This window comes from Podarcis filfolensis, assembly GCF_964270895.1.
Source record: "Podarcis filfolensis genome assembly, chromosome: 2".
NCBI lineage: Eukaryota > Metazoa > Chordata > Lepidosauria > Squamata > Lacertidae > Podarcis > Podarcis filfolensis.
Window position 1 is genome coordinate 10,950,702 of NC_139605.1, and position 21,170 is coordinate 10,971,871.

The 21,170-nt window shown below is 44.0% G+C and overlaps 1 protein-coding gene and 1 long non-coding RNA gene across 3 annotated transcripts in view; one reads left to right on the top strand and one right to left on the bottom strand.

The window, feature by feature from the left end:
- The first annotated feature begins 2,706 nt into the window (after nt 1–2,706).
- LOC310756790 (uncharacterized protein) overlaps nt 2,707–21,170 on the top strand; it is a 52,160-nt gene continuing 33,696 nt past the window's right edge. For both annotated transcript variants that reach the window (XM_083601567.1, XM_083601568.1), the window contains exon 1: nt 2,707–2,832. In XM_083601567.1, the coding sequence (XP_083457693.1) occupies nt 2,722–2,832 (111 nt within the window). In that variant the 5' untranslated portion in view covers nt 2,707–2,721. The remainder of the gene's footprint in view (nt 2,833–21,170) is intronic.
- LOC310757472 overlaps nt 17,369–21,170 on the bottom strand; it is a 31,850-nt gene continuing 28,048 nt past the window's right edge. The window contains exon 2 of the long non-coding RNA XR_014545242.1: nt 17,369–17,974. This is a non-coding gene — a long non-coding RNA (uncharacterized lncRNA). The remainder of the gene's footprint in view (nt 17,975–21,170) is intronic.

Consider the following 21,170-nt stretch of genomic DNA (forward strand, 5'->3'; position numbering starts at 1 on the left):
CAGCAACAACTGGAGATGGAGAATGACCTCAAAGCTTTGCACCGGGGTTGTAAATCCTGGAGAAAGGACATCGCTCAGCAGCAGAGCAGCTGCTTTGCATGCAGAAGGTCTCATTTTCAACCATCAGCATCTCCAGGCAGGGTTGGACTCCCCGTCTGAAATCCTGGAGATCTGATGCCAGTCAGTGAACTAGGTGGGCCCAGGGTCCGACTCCATATAAGGCTGCTTCCTATGCTTGCTCCTAACAAGTGCCACTCCAGATTGTGCACCATCACAGAATTGTAGAAGGGACCACGAGGACTGTTAAGTTGTGGGTTGACATAGCAGACGACACAGCGATTTCTCCAAAGCAGCTCTTTATTTGTAAGCTGGAACAGAACTGAACTGAAGGCCTCAGTCAGCCTGCTTATATAGAGGTCCAGTACCTTGTTACTGTAACAACTTTCTAAAACTATCCAATCACTGAACGTCACTTTCGATCCTTCATTTGCATACAAACTATCCAATCACTGAACGTCACTTTTGATCCTTCATTTGCATAACTATCTACAGTATCCCCCTGCTGGCCCAGGGTGAGAACTTCAGTACATAACAAGGACCATCTAGTCCAACCCCTGCAATGCAAGAATCTTTTGCCCAACATGGGTCTCAAACCGACCACCCTGAGATTGAGAGTCTCGGGCTTTACCAGCTGATCTGCCCACTACCCACACTCTCCTGGACTTCCCTTCTTATCTTTCCTGCCATATCAGCTCAATCTAATCAGCTCTTCCTTGGTGCTGTATGGTCCCAAACTTAGAATCATAGAATCATAGAGTTGGAAGAGACCACAAGGGCCATCGAGTCCAACCCCCTGCCAAGCAGGAAACACCATCAAAGCACTCCTGACATATGGTTGTCAAGCCTCTGCTTAAAGACCTCCAAAGAAGGAGACTCCACCACACTCCTTGGCAGCAAATTCCACTGTCGAACAGCTCTTACTGTCAGGAAGTTCTTCCTAATGTTTAGGTGGAATCTTCTTTCTTGTAGTTTGGATCCATTGCTCCGTGTCCGCTTCTCTGGAGCAGCAGAAAACAACCTTTCTCCCTCCTCTATGTGACATCCTTTTATATATTTGAACATGGCTATCATATCACCCCTTAACCTCCTCTTCTCCAGGCTAAACATGCCCAGCTCCCTTAGCCGTTCCTCATAAGGCATCGTTTCCAGGCCTTTGACCATTTTGGTTGCCCTCCTCTGGACACGTTCCAGTTTGTCAGTGTCCTTCTTGAACTGTGGTGCCCAGAACTGGACACAGTACTCCAGGTGAGGTCTGACCAGAGCAGAATACAGTGGCACTATTACTTCCCTTGATCTAGATGCTATACTATTGATGCAGCCCAGAATTGCATTGGCTTTTTTAGCTGCCACGTCACACTGTTGGCTCATGTCAAGTTTGTGGTCAACCAAGACTCCTAGATCCTTTTCACATGTACTGCTCTCAAGCCAGGTGTCACCCATCTTGTATTTGTGCCTCTCATTTTTTTTTTGCCCAAGTGCAATGCTTTACATTTCTCCCTGTTAAAGTTCATCTTGTTTGTTTTGGCCCAGTTCTCTAATCTGTCAAGGTCGTTTTGAAGTGTGATCCTGTCCTCTGGGGTGTTAGCCACCCCTCCCAGTTTGGTGTCATCTGCAAATTTGATCAGGATGCCCTTGAGTCCATCATCCAAGTCGTTGATAAAGATGTTGAATAAGACCGGGCTCAAGACAGAACCCTTGTACTGTACAGATTGACCAATTGTTCTTGAGTTATCGTGACCAGATGAATGATGCAATTTCTCTTTCAGAACAAACAAACAAACAAAAAAGCAGATAAAAACGATGAAGCGATTCATTATCTTCAGCACAGACAGCCATTCGTCAAAGAAAACAAACGCTTTCTGGCATTTTGGGCACCTGGCAGTCTCGCCAGGGCCCCCAGCCATCGCCCTTGGCCAGGGGAACAGAGGGTTATCTCTTCAGAAACACCACTTATCGCTCTGGTTCATGGCTCTAAGTATGGAAAATGCCAGGCAGGAGTGTGGCTTTTTCACACCCTGACGCTTGGTGTGGGGGCTTAATGTGGGAGTGGGGACGGCACACTGACCCCAAAACGTCTGTTATCTGTTAAAATACTTGTGGGGCATATGGGGTGTTAAGGGAGACACATCATTCTGGGGTAGTTTGCCCACCTTTGACCCCCACCCTGCACTCAGCTCTCTCACCTGTGGCTCCTAGAAGCTGTTAGCATGCAACAGTGGCCACACTCCGGGAAATGGCTTCGATTGGCCAGCTTAACCAGGTGAGGGCAGCTGATGGGTCTTGTCAACTGGGCAGCCCATGACCTCCATGCCTGCTGCCCAGGCTTGAGCCCCAGGGAGGTCACTTTGGTGCTGATAACACAGTGGTTTGACTTCACCCCTGGAGGTACACTCCGTTCTCTCTCGAGATGAATTGGTATTGCCCTTCTTTGAGATTGGGATATAGACTGATCTTCTCCAATCCTCTGGCCGCTGCTGAGTTTTCCAAACTTGCTGGCATATTGAGTGTAGCACCTTAACAGCATCATCTTTTAAAATTTTAAATAGTTCAGCTGGAATACCATCACTTCCACTGGCCTTGTTATTTGCAGTGCTTTCTAAGGCCCATTTGACTTCACTCTCCAGGATGTCTGGCTCAAGGTCAGCAGCAACACTAGCTGGGATGTACGAGACATCCATATCTTTCTGGTATAATTCCTCTGTGTATTCTTGCCACCTCTTCTTGATGTCTTCTGCTTCTGTTAGGTCCTTACCACTTTTGTCCTTTATTATGGTAATCTTTGTACGAAATGTTCTTTTCATATCTCCAATTTTCTTGAACAGCGCTCTAGTTTTTCCCATTCTATTGTTTTCCTCTATTTCTTTGCATTGCTCGTTTAAGAAGGCCTTCTTGTCTCTCCTTGCTATTTTTTGGAAATCTGTATTCAGTTTCCTATATCCTTCACTATCTTCCTCGCATTTTGCTTGCCTTCTCTCCCCCACTATTTGTAAGGTCTTGTTGGACAGCCACTTTGCTTTCTTGCATTTCCTTTTCATTGGGATGGTTTTCGTTGCTGCCTCCTGTATAATGTTACGAGCCTCCACCCATAGTTCTTCAGGCACTCTGTCCATCAAATCTAAATCCTTAAACCTGTTCCTCATTTCCACTGTGTATTCATAAGGGATTTGATTTAGATTGTATCTTACCGGCCCAGTGGTTTTTCCTACTTTCTTCAGTTTAAGCTTGAATTTTGCTATAAGAAGATGATGATCTGAGCCACAGTCAGCTCCAGGTCTTGTTTTTGCTGACTGTATAGAGCTTCTCCATCTTTGGCTGCAGAGAATATAATCAATCTGATTTCAGTACTGCCCATCTGGTGATGTCCGTGTGTAGAGTCGTCTCTTGTGTTGTTGGAAAAGTGTGTTTGTGATGACCAGCTTGTTCTCTTGGCAGAACTCTATTAGCCTTTGCCCTGCTTCGTTTTGAACTCCAAGGCCAAACTTGCCAGTTGTTCCTTTTATCTCTTGACTCCCTAGTTTAGGCTTAATATTCACCTATAATCTCTCTTGGACCACCCATCTACAATCTGCCTTTTTCGTCGCAACCACGACCTCCAATGCCATTGTCCGATTTTACCACCAGAAGGGCGGCAAACACCTTCCAGCAGCAATTCAAATATTTAATGCCAAAGTTGTTCCTAAACTATTATATGGCTGTGAATATAATAATAATAATAATAATAATAATAATTTATTATTTATACCCCGCCCATCTGGCTGGGCCTCCCCAGCCACTCTGGGCGGCTTCCATAGAAACCAAAAACACAGTAAAATATCACACGTTAAAAACTTCCCTGAACAGGGCTGCCTTAAGATGTCTTCTGAATGTCAGGTAGTTGTTTATCGCTTTGACATCTGCTGGAAGGGCGTTCCACAGGGCGGGCGCCACTACCGAGAAGGCCCTCTGCCTGGTTCCCTGTAGCTTTGCTTCTCGCAATGAGGGAACCGCCAGAAGGCCCTCGGCGCTGGACCTCAGCGTCCGGGCAGAATGATGGGGGTGGAGACGCTCCTTCAGGTATACTGGACCAAGGCCGTTTAGGGCTTTAAAGGTCAGCACCAACACTTTGAATTGTGCTCGGAAACGTACTGGGAGCCAATGTAGGTCTTTCAAGACTGGTGTTATATGGTCTCAGCGGCCGCCCCCAGTCACCAGTCTAGCTGCCGCATTCTGGATTAGTTGTAGTTTCCGAGTCACCTTCAAAGGTAGCCCCACGTAGAGTGCATTGCAGTAGTCCAAGCGGGAGATAACCAGAGCATGCACCACTCTGGCGAGACAGTCCGCAGGCAGATAGGGTCTCAGCCTACGTACCAGATGGAGATGGTAAACAGCTGCCCTGGACACAGATTTGACCTGTGCCTCCATGGACAGCTGTGAGTCCAAAATGACTCCCAGGCTGCGCACCTGGTCCTTCAGGGGCACAGTTACCCCATTCAGGACCAGGGAATCCTCCACACCTGCCCGCCTCCTGTCCCCCAAAAACAGTACTTCTGTCTTGTCAGGATTCAACCTCAATCTGTTAGCCGCCATCCATCCTCCAACCGCCTCCAGACACTCACACAGGACCTTCACCGCCCTCACTGGTTCTGATTTAAAAGAGAGGTAGAGCTGGGTATCATCCGCATACTGATGAACACCCAGCCCAAACCTCCTGATGATCTCTCCCAGCGGCTGCATGTAAATGTTGAAAAGCATGGGGGAGAGGACAGAACCCTGAGGCACCCCACAAGTGAGAGCCCACGGGTCTGAACACTCATCACCCACCACCACTTTCTGAACACGGCCCAGGAGGAAGGAGCGGAACCACTGTATGACAGTGCCCCCAGCTCCCAGCCCCTCCAGACAGTCCAGAAGGATGTTATGGTCGATGGTATCAAACACCGCTGAGAGATTCAACAGAACTAGGAAACAGCTCTCACCTGTATGGACTACAGCAATATCAGGTAATTTGGATCGCCCACTTCATATGTTTCTGAGATCTCTTTCCGCTGTTCCGAGATGCGTCTCAGGTGCAGCCCTACGACTTGAGTTCGCCCAGCCCTCAATTGTAAAACGAGCATGGTGTCGAGCCATTTCCTATAGCTCCCACCTACTAGCATCGGATGCTCGAATTAGAGGTGGTTTTTCCAATCTGATCCTAAGAGATATTCATAATTCCCCTTGGAAAACTACAATTAACCTCAAACTCCGCTCTCTTTTTAATCTGGATTGCAAAACTGTTCTTAAATTAGAGTGTATCAGTCCGGCGGCCCTACCTTCAATTAAAAAGAAGTTACAGCAACTTGACTTCTCTAACACAGCTGCCGATGCAAGAGGGCCGTGTTCAGGCCTAGCCCTAGCTATTCCTCCCCCTGAAGGAATCCCTCTATACTGCTTCACAATTTCTTCGGAGGCTAAGCGAAGGGCCTTTACTTGTGCCCGTCTCAACTGTTTTCCTACAGCAGTTCTGTCGGGTCGTTATTCCAGAGTCCCCATCGCAAACAGAACATGCACCTGTAATGACACGGCTCTGGAGACTATGGAACATGTAATGCTCTTCTGTCCTAACTGGACAGATGAAAGATCTCGGTTTTTAACTCCTCTCATGAACAAGCTTCATCTCCCAATCCAGCCCTGGATAGTGTCCCTTTTTTTGCAGGATTCTGATTGTTGGATTACCGAGATGATAGCTAACTTCCTGCTCAGTGTGATGAAGAGGAAAGCGGCACTAACTTCTTTTTAACACCACAGCTGCAGTCGATACGCTGCACAATCGAACGAAGTTCCAAGTAGCTTTATTGTACAAGGACAATGGAGCTAGGACAAATCTGAGGAGCTGAAGGACCCCTTTAACGATCCTCCTCCAGCCTCAGCAGTTTTTTGTCTTTTTGTTTCTGCACTATCGGTCACTCGATGTTTTAAATCCTCTGTTGCTTCTGTTATCTCTTTTTTTTCTTTTTTCCCCCCTCCCTTTAAGTATTTGCCCAGGACGATATCTACCTTTACCTCCCCACCCCCATTTTATGTTGTTATTTCTATGTATATCATGCTATGGCCACACGGCTAATGCAATAAAATTTGATTTGATTTGACTCCCTAGTTTAGCATTCCAGTCCAATATAATGAGAAGAATATCCTTCTTTAGTGTCATTTCTAGAAGGTGTTGTAAGTCTTTAATCTGTGATATTTTAGTGTATTTTTGGTTTTCTATGGAAGCCGCCCAGAGTGGCTGGGGAAACCCAGCCAGATGGGCGGGGTACAATTAATAAATTATTATTATTATTATTATTATTCATAGAATTGGTCGATTTCTTTTTTCTTTTTTCTTCAAACTTTTACTTGCAGAACTCTTCAAAACAAAACAGAAACATCAAATGATACATCCAAAAATGTATCCATACAATATCTGGTGCTGTCCAGCGCAGGCTCAGCATCTTAGAAATAAAAGATAAGTCTAAAAGTTCAAACTGCCCCCCCCCCCCCAGCCTTCATTTCAGCCTCCATTGGCCTTAGGCTATGCAACTCTTGAAGAGCCATTATCACATCCTTTTGTTGTCACATTCTCTGTCATTCAGAGAAACCCTAAAGCCACCACCCTTTCAAGATGACAGTTTTGACAGTTGGTCAGATTGGTCAGTTTCAGTTTCTTCAGCACCGGTAGTTGGTGCATAAACCTGGATTACTGTGATGTTAAAAGGTCTGCCTTGGATTCGTATCGAGATCATTCTATCATTTTTGAGATTGCATCCCAGTACAGCTTTCACCACTCTTTTGTTGACTTTGAGGGCCACTCCATTTCTTCTATGCCAGGATTCTTGTCCACAGTAGTAGATATGATGGTCATCTGAACTGAATTCACCCATTTCCATCGATTTTAGTTCACTGATGCCCCGGATCTCAATATTTATGATTGCCATCTCATTTTTGACCACATCAGCTTACCAAGGTTCATGGTTCTTACATTCCAGGTTCCTATGCAATATTTTTCTTTACAGCATTGGACTTTCCTTTCGCTTCCAGGCATATCCGCAACTGAGCGACCTTTCGGCTTTGGCCCAGCCGCTTCATCAGCTCTGAATCTACTTGTACTTGTCCTCCGCTCTTCCTCAGTAGCATGTTGGATGCCTTCCGACTTGAGGGGCTCATCTTCCAGCGTCATAACTTTTATATGCCTGTTGTCTTTGTCCATGGAGTTTTCTTGGCAGGGATACTGGAGTGGCTTGCCGGTTCCTGCTCCAGGTGGATCACGCTTGGTCAAAACTCTCCACTATGACCTGTCCATCTTGGGTGGCCCTGCACGGCATAGCTCATAGCTTCTCTGAGTTATCCAAGCCCCTTCACCACGACAAGGCAGTGATCCATGAAGGAAGATAATAAAAATGTGTTATTCAATGCTACCTCTTCACAGAGTATAAACACTGAAATGAATGAGCCTGTTAGCTGTGCATGTTAATTGCAGCAGGTCTACTCTGAGCAGGGCCAGGGATATCAGAGAATTTCAACGAGTGGAAAAGTGGCAGGCAAAAACTCCTACTGTGTACATATTATTATTAATAATAATTTTATTATTTATATGCCACCTACCTGACTGGGTTGCCCCAGACGATCGTCACACGTTGTTAGGAATGGTTGCAACTGGACTATAACTTTGAACTCTGGCAATGCCCTTGGATGGACATCAGAAAGGTGTGTGTTCAGAAACTTGTCTACTATCCAAAGGTAAGCATTTGTTGCTCCTCCCACTTTTGCCTCTGTTGGCATATGGCCCTTGAAAGTTTGCTTATAAGGCAATGTGGCCTTCAGGTTCCCCAGACTTTGGCTGGTCCAGTAAGGCTCTCCTCCTGTTCTTACACCCTCCTCACCCCCCCACACACACACCCAGGAAGGACAGAAAAGGTGTACAAATGTTCAAACCCGCTTTATTAAAACTTTGTCAGAAAACATCTTGCATCGTTTAAAAAGAAAAAGAGGTTCACTCATTCCTCGTCTCTCTATCCTGGCTCTGCTGTCCTAGCATTCACTGTTTGATTTGGAAAAGGACCTGTGTGTATTTGCTCTGCAGGTTTCTGACAGGATTTTCCTGACAGAGGAAAGTGGAACAGTTGCATGGACACCCACAACACACTTATGAGAGCAGCAAAGGAAAAGGAAACTTGTGGGAAAAGGAGAACTGGAATCATGGAGAGGATGGTGGTGAAATTAGGCCGAATCCTCACTCAGCTACGTGGTTTGCTGTTGGCCAACTCACCGCCTATCAGCCTACTGCACAGGGTTGTTGAGAGTCCTTCTCACACTCATTGGTTAAATGAGCAACATTTTTCTTTAAAAAAAAGTTGTCTTTTTAAAAAATTGATTAAATGATCTGCTTTTTAACATACCAATTACAAAGACATTCTGTGGAGCAGATGACACTGCTCTTCCCAACAGATCCTGCAAAGAAGGCAGAAATTGAAAAAAATCAGATTCATTCCATTTAAAATAAGATGAGGAGAAAGGGACAGTTGGGAATACGTGAAACTTTCTAGAAATATTCACGGCCGCAGAAGCAAAAGAGGACGAGAGAAGGAGAGGAAGATTCAGGCCAAAGTTCAAACCATCAGCAACCAACCAAAGATCATAAGACATTTCTATTTTATTTTATCATGAGGCTTTTCAAGGACAGGCTATAATTCTTTACAAAGCCTCTGTGATGACCGATAAAGTCAACAGCACCACCATGTGGACAAATGATAACATTTCACTTCTCCAAAGCTGAGAGGTGGAAAAGGAGGGGGAAAGATGCAACTGAAGTGGTCCATCATAATAACTGGCAAGAAGTGTTTCCACTGAGAAAGCAATTCATTATGAGAAAAGTCAGAATTCTTTGTTGTTGTTTAGTCGTGTCCAACTCTTCGTTACCCCATGGACCAGAGCACGCCAGGCACTCCTATCTTCCACTGCCTCCCGCAGTTTGGTCAAACTCATGCTGGTAGCTTCGAGAACACTGTCCAACCATCTTATCCTCTGTCGCCCCCTTCTCCTTGTGCCCTCCATCTTTCCTTTCCAGGGAGTCTTCTCTTCTCATGAGGTGGCCAAAGTACTGGAGCCTCAGCTTCACCATCTGTCCTTCCAGTGCGCACTCAGGGCTGATTTCCTTCAGAATGGAGAGGTTTGATCTTCTTGCAGTCCATGGGACTCTCAAGAGTCTCCTCCAGCACCATAATTCAAAAGCATCCATTCTTCGGCGATCAGCCTTCTTTATGGTCCAGCTTTCACTTCCATACATCACAACTGGGAAAACCTTAGCTTTTACTATACGGACCTTTGTTGGCAAGGTGATGTCTCTACTTTTTAAGATGCTGTCTAGGTTTGTCAAAGTGCAAGTAGATAAATAGGTACCGCTCTGGCAGGAAGGTAAACAGCATTTCCGTGCGCTGCTCTGGTTCGCCAGAAGCGGCTTAGTCATGCTGGCCACATGACCCGGAAGCTGTACGCCGGCTCCCTCGGCCAATAAAGCGAGATGAGCGCCACAACCCCAGAGTCGGTCACGACTGGACCTAATGGTCAGGGGTCCCTTTACCTTTTAACAGCCAGAGACCCAAGTTTGAGAGACACCACTCTAACCACTACACCACCACGAGCTCCCCAGTAGCTGGTAACGGTGATGGGCAGATATTTCAACAATTGCCAAGGCTGAGGTCAGATCTCTGGGGTTTTATTCCCATCTATCTAGCCTTGCTTGAAAGGGTCAACTCCACCACCACACTGTCCAGGATTTCGTAATCCGTGCAAGTTCCGTGTTCCCAAAATGTTTTATTCCCATTTATTGATTGATAAATATTTACACCTGAGAGGTACAATTCATCTGATTTTCAGTTGCCTGTTTCACACCATTTCCAGGAAAGTGGTATGGTTCGTGTCCCCCCCCCCCCCGCCCGGTTTGCTTTCAAAGAAAAGCAGAGTTGTACCAAATACCACATTTTTTAAATAAGGCATGGGAAGGCAAGGGAGTATGGGGAGAGAGAGGGGAGAGAATGGGCACCTACTAGGATATATTGAAATCTTGCTACACTGTTAGGCTTTGTAACCCTGCCAAGCCACACAACTTGCCCAAAGTCACAAAAAGGGATTTGGGAGAGATGGAGCCAAATGGACTTCTCCCCAAATGCGCTATTCATCCTGGGTGATGTAGAGCAGGGATAGGGAAACATATATGGCCCTCCAGGTCTCTCTGTCTGGCCCCCTGAAATCTCCTCAGGCCACGCTTTGTGCTCTCCTTGAGTGCTCTTGCCTGGCTGGGATTTGGCCTTGCCTGGGATTTGGCCTTGCCTCTTTCTTGCCTGGATACAGAGGGGGGGTGTGAGCGTGTATACAAACTACCCTTGTTTGATATCCACATGTCTCAAGAGACAATGGAGTGCGCATCCAGGGGTCAGAGGCGTACCAAGGTGAGTGTGGTGGGTTCAGCCTGCCCCGGGTGCCATCCTGACAGGGGTGACATTTGGCACGCAGCCCGCACTGAGCTGGAGGAGGCAGGCAGGGGAGAGGACGAGCGCAGCTCTCCCCCCTTCCCCCGAGGCTCGGGGTACGCTTGGGAGTGGCGGGGGGCGCCATAAGCTTCTCAATATTGAATATGCATGATTGCTGCGAAGCAGAGCAGAACCAGGGAAAAACAGAAGCCGTAACCTTGATTCCTGCAAGGGGGCGGGGAGGAGGGGGCGGGAGGTTATTTTGATTGATGCATCTGATCAATGCAATAAGCACAGTTAATATTTAGCTCACATGGCTTGCTTCATGCCGATCTACACAAGTGACCCTCCGTGATTTTCTCAGACCTGCCTTCTCACCTACAGGGTTTTAAAGCTTTGCTAATATTATTGCATTTATTGCTTTTGCTGACAGACACTCAAAGGAGGCTGGTGATGGCTGGTTAATAGTTCCAGGATGCTGTGTGCTTGACCACACTTCCACCCCCCAAAGCAGTTGTGTAATTAAAAGAAGAAGAAGAAAAGAAAAGCAATTCTGTAACTAACTGACCAATTCCTTTAAATAGGGTCAATTAACGAAGTTCACACTTTTGACAACCAGTCTGTTGCTTTTGCAGAAAAATATTCCTAGACATAAGACTTAAAAAAAAAAATTAAAGCCCTTTCAGTCTCCCATTACAAGGCTAAGCACAGCAAACTGTACATTCCCACCCCTCTCCCCAAGGCTGGTGACAAAGTTTATAAAACCGTGCTTTTGTGCACAGTTTTCATGGTGTGTTGGCATTTGTTTTATGTTATTTTTAATGACCAAGTATTTATACAGATTCTCAGAATGGCCTTCAAGTAATTCAAATTGTTCACAAAAAATGGGGATATATATGTATGTATGTGTGTGTGTGCACGCATGCGCATGCGCTTGTGTGCACTTTCAGTGATACAGGGGAAATGTCTTCTGAAGAAAATGTTGCAGTAATTTTGGGAATGAAATTTTTCACCAACCTTCGCAGAAATTCTCAGGATGGGACTACCACATTAAAATGATCTCATCTGTGTAACATAAAATGAATGTGCCTCATTTACTCTGTCAAGGCTGCAGTGGGGATTTAGCTTCACTTAACAACATAACACTTAACAACTCAATGAAGCCACTCTTGGGTTATTTACTTCTGTGTGCTTGTGTACCTGTGTCTCCCATGTATCTATTAGGGACTATTCTCTTGCCTTTCCTTTGATATCTATGCTACTGATTACTTCTGCCGTTTTAATTTTAGAGAAAGTGCTTAATTTAAAAATGATCTGTACTATAAAATAACAGTGGTAACAATACATTGAAGGCAAGTAAATATTTTGGGGAGGGTGGGCCCAGAGCCCTAGCGCCACCATCCCGAAGAGGATACAGTGGTACCTCGGGTTAAGTACTTAATTCGTCCCAGAGGTCCGTTCTTAACCTGAAACTGTTCTTAACCTGAAGCACCACTTTAGCTAATGGGGCCTCCTGCTGCTGCTGCGCCACCGGAGCACGATTTCTGTTCTCATCCTGAAGCAAAGTTCTTAACCCGAGGCACTATTTCTTTTTTTTATATAAATAATTTTTATTAATTTTCCAACATACAAAGTTCTTAACCTGATGTACTATTTCTGGTTTGGCGGAGTCTGTTTTTAAATATTTTTATTAAATTTTCCAACATACATTTATAATATCCAATCTAAATTTATCACATATTTTCTCTTTTGGACTTCCTTAAGCCTCTCTAACAATCATCCATTATTCAATTTTTTAATTACACATTTCCTAATTTTTATATTGCATTTTATATACCTTCACCCTCTTATTTTTCTTCAACACAATATTCCTCAAACATTCACAGAGCTTCTTGAAATCCCACTAGCGTTGTTTGCTCATCACATATACATTTCAAATAATCTAAAGATTTTCCCCAATCTTCGATGAACTTTTGGTCTCGTAGATATCTGATCTTCCCCGTTAGTTTATCTAGTTCTGCATAGTCCATCAATTTTATTCTCCATTCTTCTAACATCGGTAGTTGTTCCTGTTTCCATTTTTGGGCCAGTAGTATCCTCGCTGCAGTTACTGCGTATTGGAAAAGTTTACAGTCCTTTCTATTTATCTCATTTCCTACTATTCCTAAAAGAAAAGCCTCTGGTTTCTTAACAAATGTATATTTCAACATCTTTTTCAACTCATTATATATCAGTTCCCAGAAACCCTTCACCTTCTTGCAATCCCACCACATATGGTAAAATGTTCCCTCTTTTTCTTTACATTTCCAACACTTATTACATGTTTTATACATTTTTTCCAATTTTACGGGTGTAATATACCATCTATAAACCATTTTCATAACATTTTCCTTTAACACAGTGCATGCCGTAAATTTTATATTTTCATTCCATAATTTTATCCAGTCATTGAACTGTATTTTATGACCCAAATCTCTGGCCCAGTGTATCATAACCGATTTAACTTCCTCGTCTTTTGTATACCATTCCAGCAACATTTTATACATTTTAGATAAAATTTTGTACTCATTATTTATTATTTCCATTTGATATTTTGATTCTTTTTCATCAAAACCTCTTTCTTTAAAATTCTTTTTAAACATTTCATTAACCTGATAATAATGCAACCAATCATATACATGCTCCTTCACTTCTTCATAAGGTTTCATTTTCCATTTTCTTCCTTCTTTTACTATCAGTTCTTTATATGTAATCCAGTTCCCCCTCATATTGACTTTCTTAAGACTCATAACTTCTAACGGAGATAGCCAGTGGGGAATTCTTGGTTCTAATAAACTTTTATACCTCTCCCATATTTCTATGAGAGATCTTCTAAAGATGTGGTTTTCGAAACCTTTATGGAATTTTTTCTTCTCACACCATAAATATGCGTGCCAGCCCAATCTGTTATCAAAACCTTCTAAATCTAGCAAATCAGTATTTTTTAACTTTATCCATTCCTTCAACCAACAGAGGCATGAAGCTTCATAATATAATTTCAAGTCTGGCAGGGCGAAGCCTCCTCTTTCTTCCGCATCCGTTAATAACTTAAACTGAATTCTTGGCTTCTTACCCTGCCAGATATATCTTGAAATTGCTCTTTGCCATTCTTTAAAGATCACTGTCCCCTTGATTATTGGAATTGTCTGAAACAAAAACAACATCTTTGGCAGCACGCTCATCTTAATCGTTGAAATTCTCCCCCAAAAAGATAACTTCATTTGACCCCACACCTCTAGATCTTTCTTTATTCCCTTCCACACTGGCTCATAGTTATTCTGAAACAAATCAATATTCTTGGGGGTTAACCAGATTCCCAAATATTTAACTTTTTTCACCACTTCTATCCCTATTTGTTGTTACATTGTTTCTATCATATCTTGCTCCATGTTTTTTGTAAGTATTTTGGGTTTTTTTCTTATTTAATATAAACCCTGCCACTTGACCAAATTGTTCAACTTCTTCCAAAACTACTTTTGCACTTTCCAGCGGTTCTTCCACTGTTATTACCAGATCATCAGCAAAGGCTTTTACTTTATACTCATTCCGGCCTACTGACATACCTTTTATTGCTTCATTTCTCCTTATTGAATTTAAGAAAATTTCCAGAACCATTATGAATAACAATGGTGAGAGAGGGCATCCTTGTCTCGTACCTTTTGATATTTTTAATTCTTCCGTAGTCATGTTGTTTACAATAAGCTTTGCTCTTTGTTCAGTATATATCGCTTTTATTAAAGAATTCTTTCCCCACTTCCATATATTCTAAATTTTTTAACATAAAGTCCCAAGAAATGTTATCAAAGGCCTTTTCTGCTTCCACAAATATTAACACAGCTTGTTTCTCATTCCTGGCTGTCAGATATTCTAACAAATTAATTATATTCCTTATATCTTATTATCTTTCATCTGTCTGCCAGGAAGGAAACCCACCTGGTCTTTATGAATAATTTCTTGTAGTATCTTTTTCAATCTCTTCGCTAAGATACTTGCAAAAATTTTGTAGTCTGTATTTAGCAATGAGATAGGCCTGTAATTTTTAACTTGAGTCAAATCAGAGTCTTGTTTTGGTATTAGTGTAATAAAAGCTTCTTTCCACGTCTCCGGCATTTCTCTATCCTGAAGAATATTATTCATGACTTCTCTCAGCGGTGTAGACAGGATGTATCTCATTTATTTATAATAACTTGCTGTAAATCCATCTGGTCCTGGAGCTTTCCCTTTTTTCAACTCTTTTATGGCTTCCTTAATCTCTTCCATTTCTATAGGGGCGTTCAGCCTTTCTTTCTTTTCTGTCGGGATCTTCTGCACCTTTTTTTCTTTTAAAAATCTTTCTATTTTTCTCATGTTATTTTAAATAGTGCAAGGCACTATTTCTGGGTGAGCAGAGTCTATAACCTGAAGCGTATGTAACCTGAAGCGTATGTAACCCGAGGTACCACTGTAAAATAAATTCCAAGACTTTGGTACTCTTTTGTCCTCCCCGCCCCCCAAAAGTTTTTCTCGCTATCTGAGCTGGCTCCCTGCCTGTTACATTATGTGCAGGGAAACCTGCACGTGGGGTTCCTCTCTGTGGAGGGGGGTTCCTCTCTGTGTAAAGTCTTCGAACTGCGCCTGCTCGTGCCTGACAAATCTGCCTCATTGTCTTTCCCTGGTCAAAATTTATCTTTTTCCCCACCTCCAGTCTCAGTTGTTGTGCGTCCTCGCTGAGGGAAAAACAGAAGATGGTTGGCCATCGGTCAGGGATAGTCTCATTGAGATTCCTGCGTTGCCCCAGGGGTTTGGCTAGATGACCCTCAGGGGTCCCTTCCAACTCTACAGTTCTCTGGTGCAGGTTTGTGCAGATTTTTAGGTACAAGTTGGATGCAAGGGATGCATAGGATTGCAGTCCATCTTATGCACGGTCGGCTTGGGAATAAGTCCCACTGATCATGATGAGCCTCGCAGGCGAATAGACTGCTGCTGTGCAGTCCTGCTTTTTAAATAAATGTTCCTTTTCAGATAATACAGAGCATGGTGAAATCACAATAAATAAAATCTACCCTTCAGTAGTTTCAAGCACTACTACAGGTTCCACATAATATCTGCACTGCATTGTTTACTGTGGCAGCACCTGCACTTTGGAACTCCCCGCCTATGGCAATAAAGCACATGCCTTTGCTAGACTCTTTTCAAGCACCTGCTAAAAGCATTCTTGTTTAGGCAAGCATTCCCGGGGACACGGGTGGCGCTGTGGGTTAAACCACAGAGCCTAGGGCTTGCCGAAAAGCACGTCAAAGTGCAAGCAGATAAATAGGTACTGCTCCGGCGGGAAGGTAAACGGTGTTTCCGTGCACTGCTCTGGTTCACCAGAAGCGGCTTGGTCATGCTGGGCACATGACCCGGAAGCTGTACGCCGGCTCCCTCGGAAAATAAAGCGAGATGAGCGCCGCAACCCCAGATTCGGCCACAATGGTCAGGGGTCCCTTTACCTTTACCTTAGCCAGATACTTAGGAAGTGGAAGTATTTTTAATCTGTTTTAATATTTTAACTTTTGTATGTTTTAAAGTAGGGTTGTAATTTTTTCTTGATTTTACTGCTGTGGTGTTCTTTTTGTTTGTTTTGGGAAACCCCTCTGCAGGTTTTTTAAAATAAATTTTATTCAATTAATAAATATAAACAAAATAACACAAGCCAAAACACAATCCATCCTAAGTATCTCTCCACAGTGCCGTTCCTTAAAATATCATCTGAACAAAATTGGTGAAGCAGTAAAGAGTTTATCAAGGACAATACATTCTTGCAAAAGCGGGGGTCCAAAGCAGGCACACTCCAGCTGGGGCAAAGAATGAGCTTATATTCTCTATGCACACGTTCCCTCCCTCGTCTTCCCATTGGTTGGGTGCTACAAGGATTTGCTTCCCCCAATTATCAAATAATGGACAAGAGGCTGAGCGTGGAGAGAAACTTCTCCTTCCTCCTCAGAGTTGCCTCCACTTCCGGCATCACCAGATAATCTCCGGGTTTGCAAAGGAGGGAGGGAAGGAGGCGGGAAGCGGGGCTGCGTCTTGCGGAGGCGGAGGAGGGGGCTTCTTCCTAATCAAGGCTCCTAATTAAGCGCGTCACTCCCTGCCTCCCACGCGGGGGCTCCCATTCCCGCTGCCCAGGATTTCGGGTGAGTGCAAAGCCAATGGCGAGGAAGGAGGGAAGGGGCTTTGCGAGGGGGTCCAGGATGAGAAGCCCCGGGACGGGATCCGGGCGGGGAGAAGAGAAGGGAGGGAAGGGAGCTGTTTTCTTAAAGGGGGCTTTGAAGGGGAGGGGGGGAGAAGCTTCCTCCTGCAGGGATCTGGTGCAAAGGGAGTTGCAGGGACGGAGGCGGGCAAGGGGAGAGGGGTGGGCATTGCTGGCCAGGTTTGCAATAAAAATAATAAGAACAATAATAATTTTGATATTTATATCCCGACCATCTGGCTAGGTTTCACCAGCCTCTCTGGGCAGCTAACAACATCTATAAAATGTCAAATGTTAAAAACTTCCCAATACAAGGCTGCCTCCATATGTCTTCTACAAGTTCTGTAGTTCTTTATCTCTTTGACGCTGGAAGTGAGGGCGCCATTACCTAGAACTCCCTCTGCCTGCCCTGAAACTTCACTTCTCGCAGTGAGAGAACTGGCAGAAGAACCTCGTAGGAGGACCTCAGTGTCCTGGCTTCCTTCCTTATCTTTAGGCACCAGGCCAAAGCATTCCTCTTCTCCCAGGCGTTTGGCTCATTAAACAATCTATGGACTTCACAACTGCATGGGGGGGGGGGGCGTTGTCATTTTTATTTCTTGCTCCGCTATGCATCTCTGTGTTTTTCTCTTGTAAGCTGCCCTGTGATCTTCGGAGGAAGGGCAGTATAGAAATGTAAAGAACAGCAGTAAAAATAGGAAGCCCTGTTGTGTTCAAGGGGGAGGTTGAGACAGAGTCTCTGACCAGCAATGTATAGCAGGACATGCTTAGGATGGAATATTATTATTATTATTTTATTAATAATGCATTACTTGCACCCTGTCTATCTGACTGTGCTGCCTCAGCCACTCTGGACAGCTACCAACAAAATAAAAACATTAAAACATCAAAAACTTCCCTGTACAGTGGTACCTCAGGTTAAGTACTTAATTCGTTAAGTACTTAGTCCGTACTTAACCTGAAACTCTCCTTAACCTGAAGCACCACTTTAACTAACAGGGCCTCCTGCTGCTGCCGCGCTGCTGGAGCATGATTTCTGTTCTCATCCTGAAGTAAAGTTCTTAACCTGAAGCTCTATTTCTGGGTTTGCGGAGTCTGTAACCTGAAGCGTATGTAACCTGACGTACCGCTGTACAGGGCTGCCATCGGAGGTCTTCCAGTTTGGCCTTTGATTTTTCAAGAAATGCCCTCTTTAAGGAATCTGCTCTTTAAGGAGCAGTGCTCCAAAGTGCTTATCTTGTGAACTTGCCGTCTAAGTTGTTTACTCCTGACCAAAGCTCCTGTTTCCCAAAAGGACAGGAGGGGGAGCAGAGGAGGAAACGGATGGGTTTGAAGGCTCCTTCCACAAGCCACCTCTCTCCCCTGATCAACAAGAGCAAAGGGTGTTTGCAGGGCAGGAGGGCAGAGGAGGAGGCAGTGAGGGAAGAGGGACGAGTGGGCGGATCCCCCGCCTCTCCCAGGGGGTCCAGATGCAAGCAAGGGGCGACTTCCGGTCAGCGCCGACGATCGTAATGGCGGATTTCCTCTGAACACCGGAGGAAATCGGCTTCGTGGAGCTGGGGTTCTACCGCTACGGCGAAGCGGGGACCCGAAAAAAATCACAGGTGGGGAAGCCTGTGAACTGGAGGCTCGGCGGGCTCCATTTGTGGCCCCCCCCCCCGCTGCAAAGGAGCCTCTTTAAAGGCTCCGGAACAGACCGGGGGTGAAGGGTGCGGAGCTGAGAGCTGTCTACCCGTCTCCGCGAAGTGAAGCCGCATAGCCAGGATCGGAGAGCGCTGATTTCTTCTCTGGTTAATTGGACTCGAAAACAACTACCCGTGAGTAGGAACTTGACACCATTTGGAAGAAAATTTGGAAAAAATTCGGCCGAAACGGGAAAGGCAAAAACAGGAAGTCTGCCTTCCCGGACTGTTAACAGATCAAAGTAAAGAGACTCCAAAGCTGGGACTTAGAAAGAGGATTTTTGGGAGGATTAAAACCCAATATCTGAAGAGAAAATTTACTCCACTGTTAGCAGGAACAGTGGAGAGATATTAAAAGATTAGAGACCTGCAAGGAAAGGAACTTTCTAAAATACATTTGCTGACTTTAAAACTTGGAAACGGACTGCCTTTGACAGAGAAGCCGACCAGAGGGAACTGTCAATGGAGAACAGAGTTAAAAGTTTGATTTAGCTCTGCAAAGGATACTGTAGCTGGGAAAGGAAAAGCAATATTGTGGGACTAAAAATTTGATATTAATTTGATACTAAGAAACGGGGGCTTTTTGAACATTATTGGTTATAAAGTTGCAATAAGAAGCTGGTTTGAGACCCCTAGTGGCAACTACGTTGCAAAGACATTTTAGACTGCAAGTTTTGCTGTGGGAAAATTCCTATTCTACCAAAACAAATTCCCCAAGTGTGTGACTGACCTTGGGAGTGCATGTGAGTGTTATGGCAGACAAAGCAGAGTTGACACAGGAAAAAACTACCAGGTCCGGAAAACAATACAAAGTAGACACTACTAGAAGGCCCTCAACGGGGGGTGCAGTGGGCACAGCAGGAGCTGTTGCCCCACAGGCAAAAGTAAAGGTTATGTCAACTGATGAACTGTTAGCCCAAGCATTGGGTAAAATTGATGCATCTCTGGAGAAATTGGCAAACAGAGTTGAAGAGACAAATAAACAAGTAGCAGAGGCCTGTGCAAAAATTGAGGCGAACACAGCAAGTATTAATTTGAATACCTCAAGCATAAATGAACTAGGGAAAAAAGTGAATTCTAATACGCAGTCTATTGAAAAATTATTGGAAGAATCGGCGTCAACCAGAAAACTTGCTGAAGAAGCCAAGGAAATTGCAACTGCTGCCCAGGAACAGATCCCACCGGTACATAAGAAATTTGAAGAGTATGACCTGACGTTGTCAATGATAGATCTTGAAAGGAAAGCGAAAAACTTAAGAATAAGAGGCGTGCCAGAAAGTGAGAAAGACAACTTGGCAGAATTTCTTACAAAAGAGTTTACACAATTTTGGCAAAAAGACCTGGGGGAGGAAGAATTCACTATTGTGAGTGCTTTTAGACTTGGCAGAAGGCAAGGAAAGAACAAAGCAAGAGACTGTCTGATAATTTTGAAAACTAAGGAAGAAAGAGACAAGATACTCAACTTACACTACCAAAAAACCCTGGAAATTGGGGACACTTATGTGGAACTCTTCAAAGATATACCGAGACATATCCTGGAGGTAAGGGCCCACTACAGAGATTTGGTTGCCTTGCTGAGGAAAAACAGAATAATTTTCAGGTGGGAATTCCCCCAAGGTTTATCTTTTAAATATAGAGGAAAGAAAATAAGAATAAGGACAGTGAACGATAAGGACAAGTTTTTGAAAGACCACGGAGAGGACCTGCAGAAGGAAGTGGACTCTGCTGAGGACGTATTGACGCCAGGACAAGGGCTTTTGGAGATTGCAAATTTGCTATCTGGACGCTCCGGCCCACGGAGAGACAAGCCACCGACAGAAGAAGAACAACAACTTGGTGCAGTAGGAGGGAAAACTAATTAACCAATCATGTCTCTGCAACTTTTAAGCTGGAATTGTAATGGTTTGAACTCCCCTAGAAAGAGAAAAGAGATATTTCATATATTAAAGAAAGAACATTTGGACTTGATTTGTCTACAAGAGACTCATGTTACGAGGCTACACAGGAAAATATTGGTTAATAAAAGATTAGGGCAAGAATTTATTTCGTCTGATAAAGTCAAAAAAAGAGGAGTGGTGATTTATGCTAAGGAGAAATTTTCACCGAAATTTATCCTCAAAGATGAGCAAGGAAGATATTTGGCTATTGAAATTCAGTTTCAGGGGGAAAAATTTTTGATAGTAGGTGTGTATGCACCAAATGAGGGGAAGTCGGAATTTTTTAAGAAGCTGCATGAGACTTTGATGGACTTTATGGACTACAATATAATTTTGATGGGGGACATGAATGGAGTTGTATCAACTAATATGGACAAGGCCCAAAAACAGGTAGTTACCAAAGATGGTAGACTGCCAAAAACTTTTTTTGAAATGACTGACAACATGGACTTGATTGATATCTGGAGAACTAAGAACCCCTTGGAGAGAGAAGGAACATTCTTCTCTGAAGCCAAGATGACATGGACCAGAATTGACCAAATCTGGATTACTAGAGGAATGGCTCCAAAGATAAAAAAAGTGGAAATCTGCCCCAAAACATGCTCCGACCATAATGCTGTAAAGATGGAGATGAAGTCAACAACAACCGGAACCTTTAGATGGAGGATGAATGACACCTTATTTAGAGATGAAGAAGTATACAACAAGGCCCAAAAGACTCTAAAAGACTATTTTGAATTAAACTTGCCAACAAATGTGGAGAAAAGAGTAATCTGGG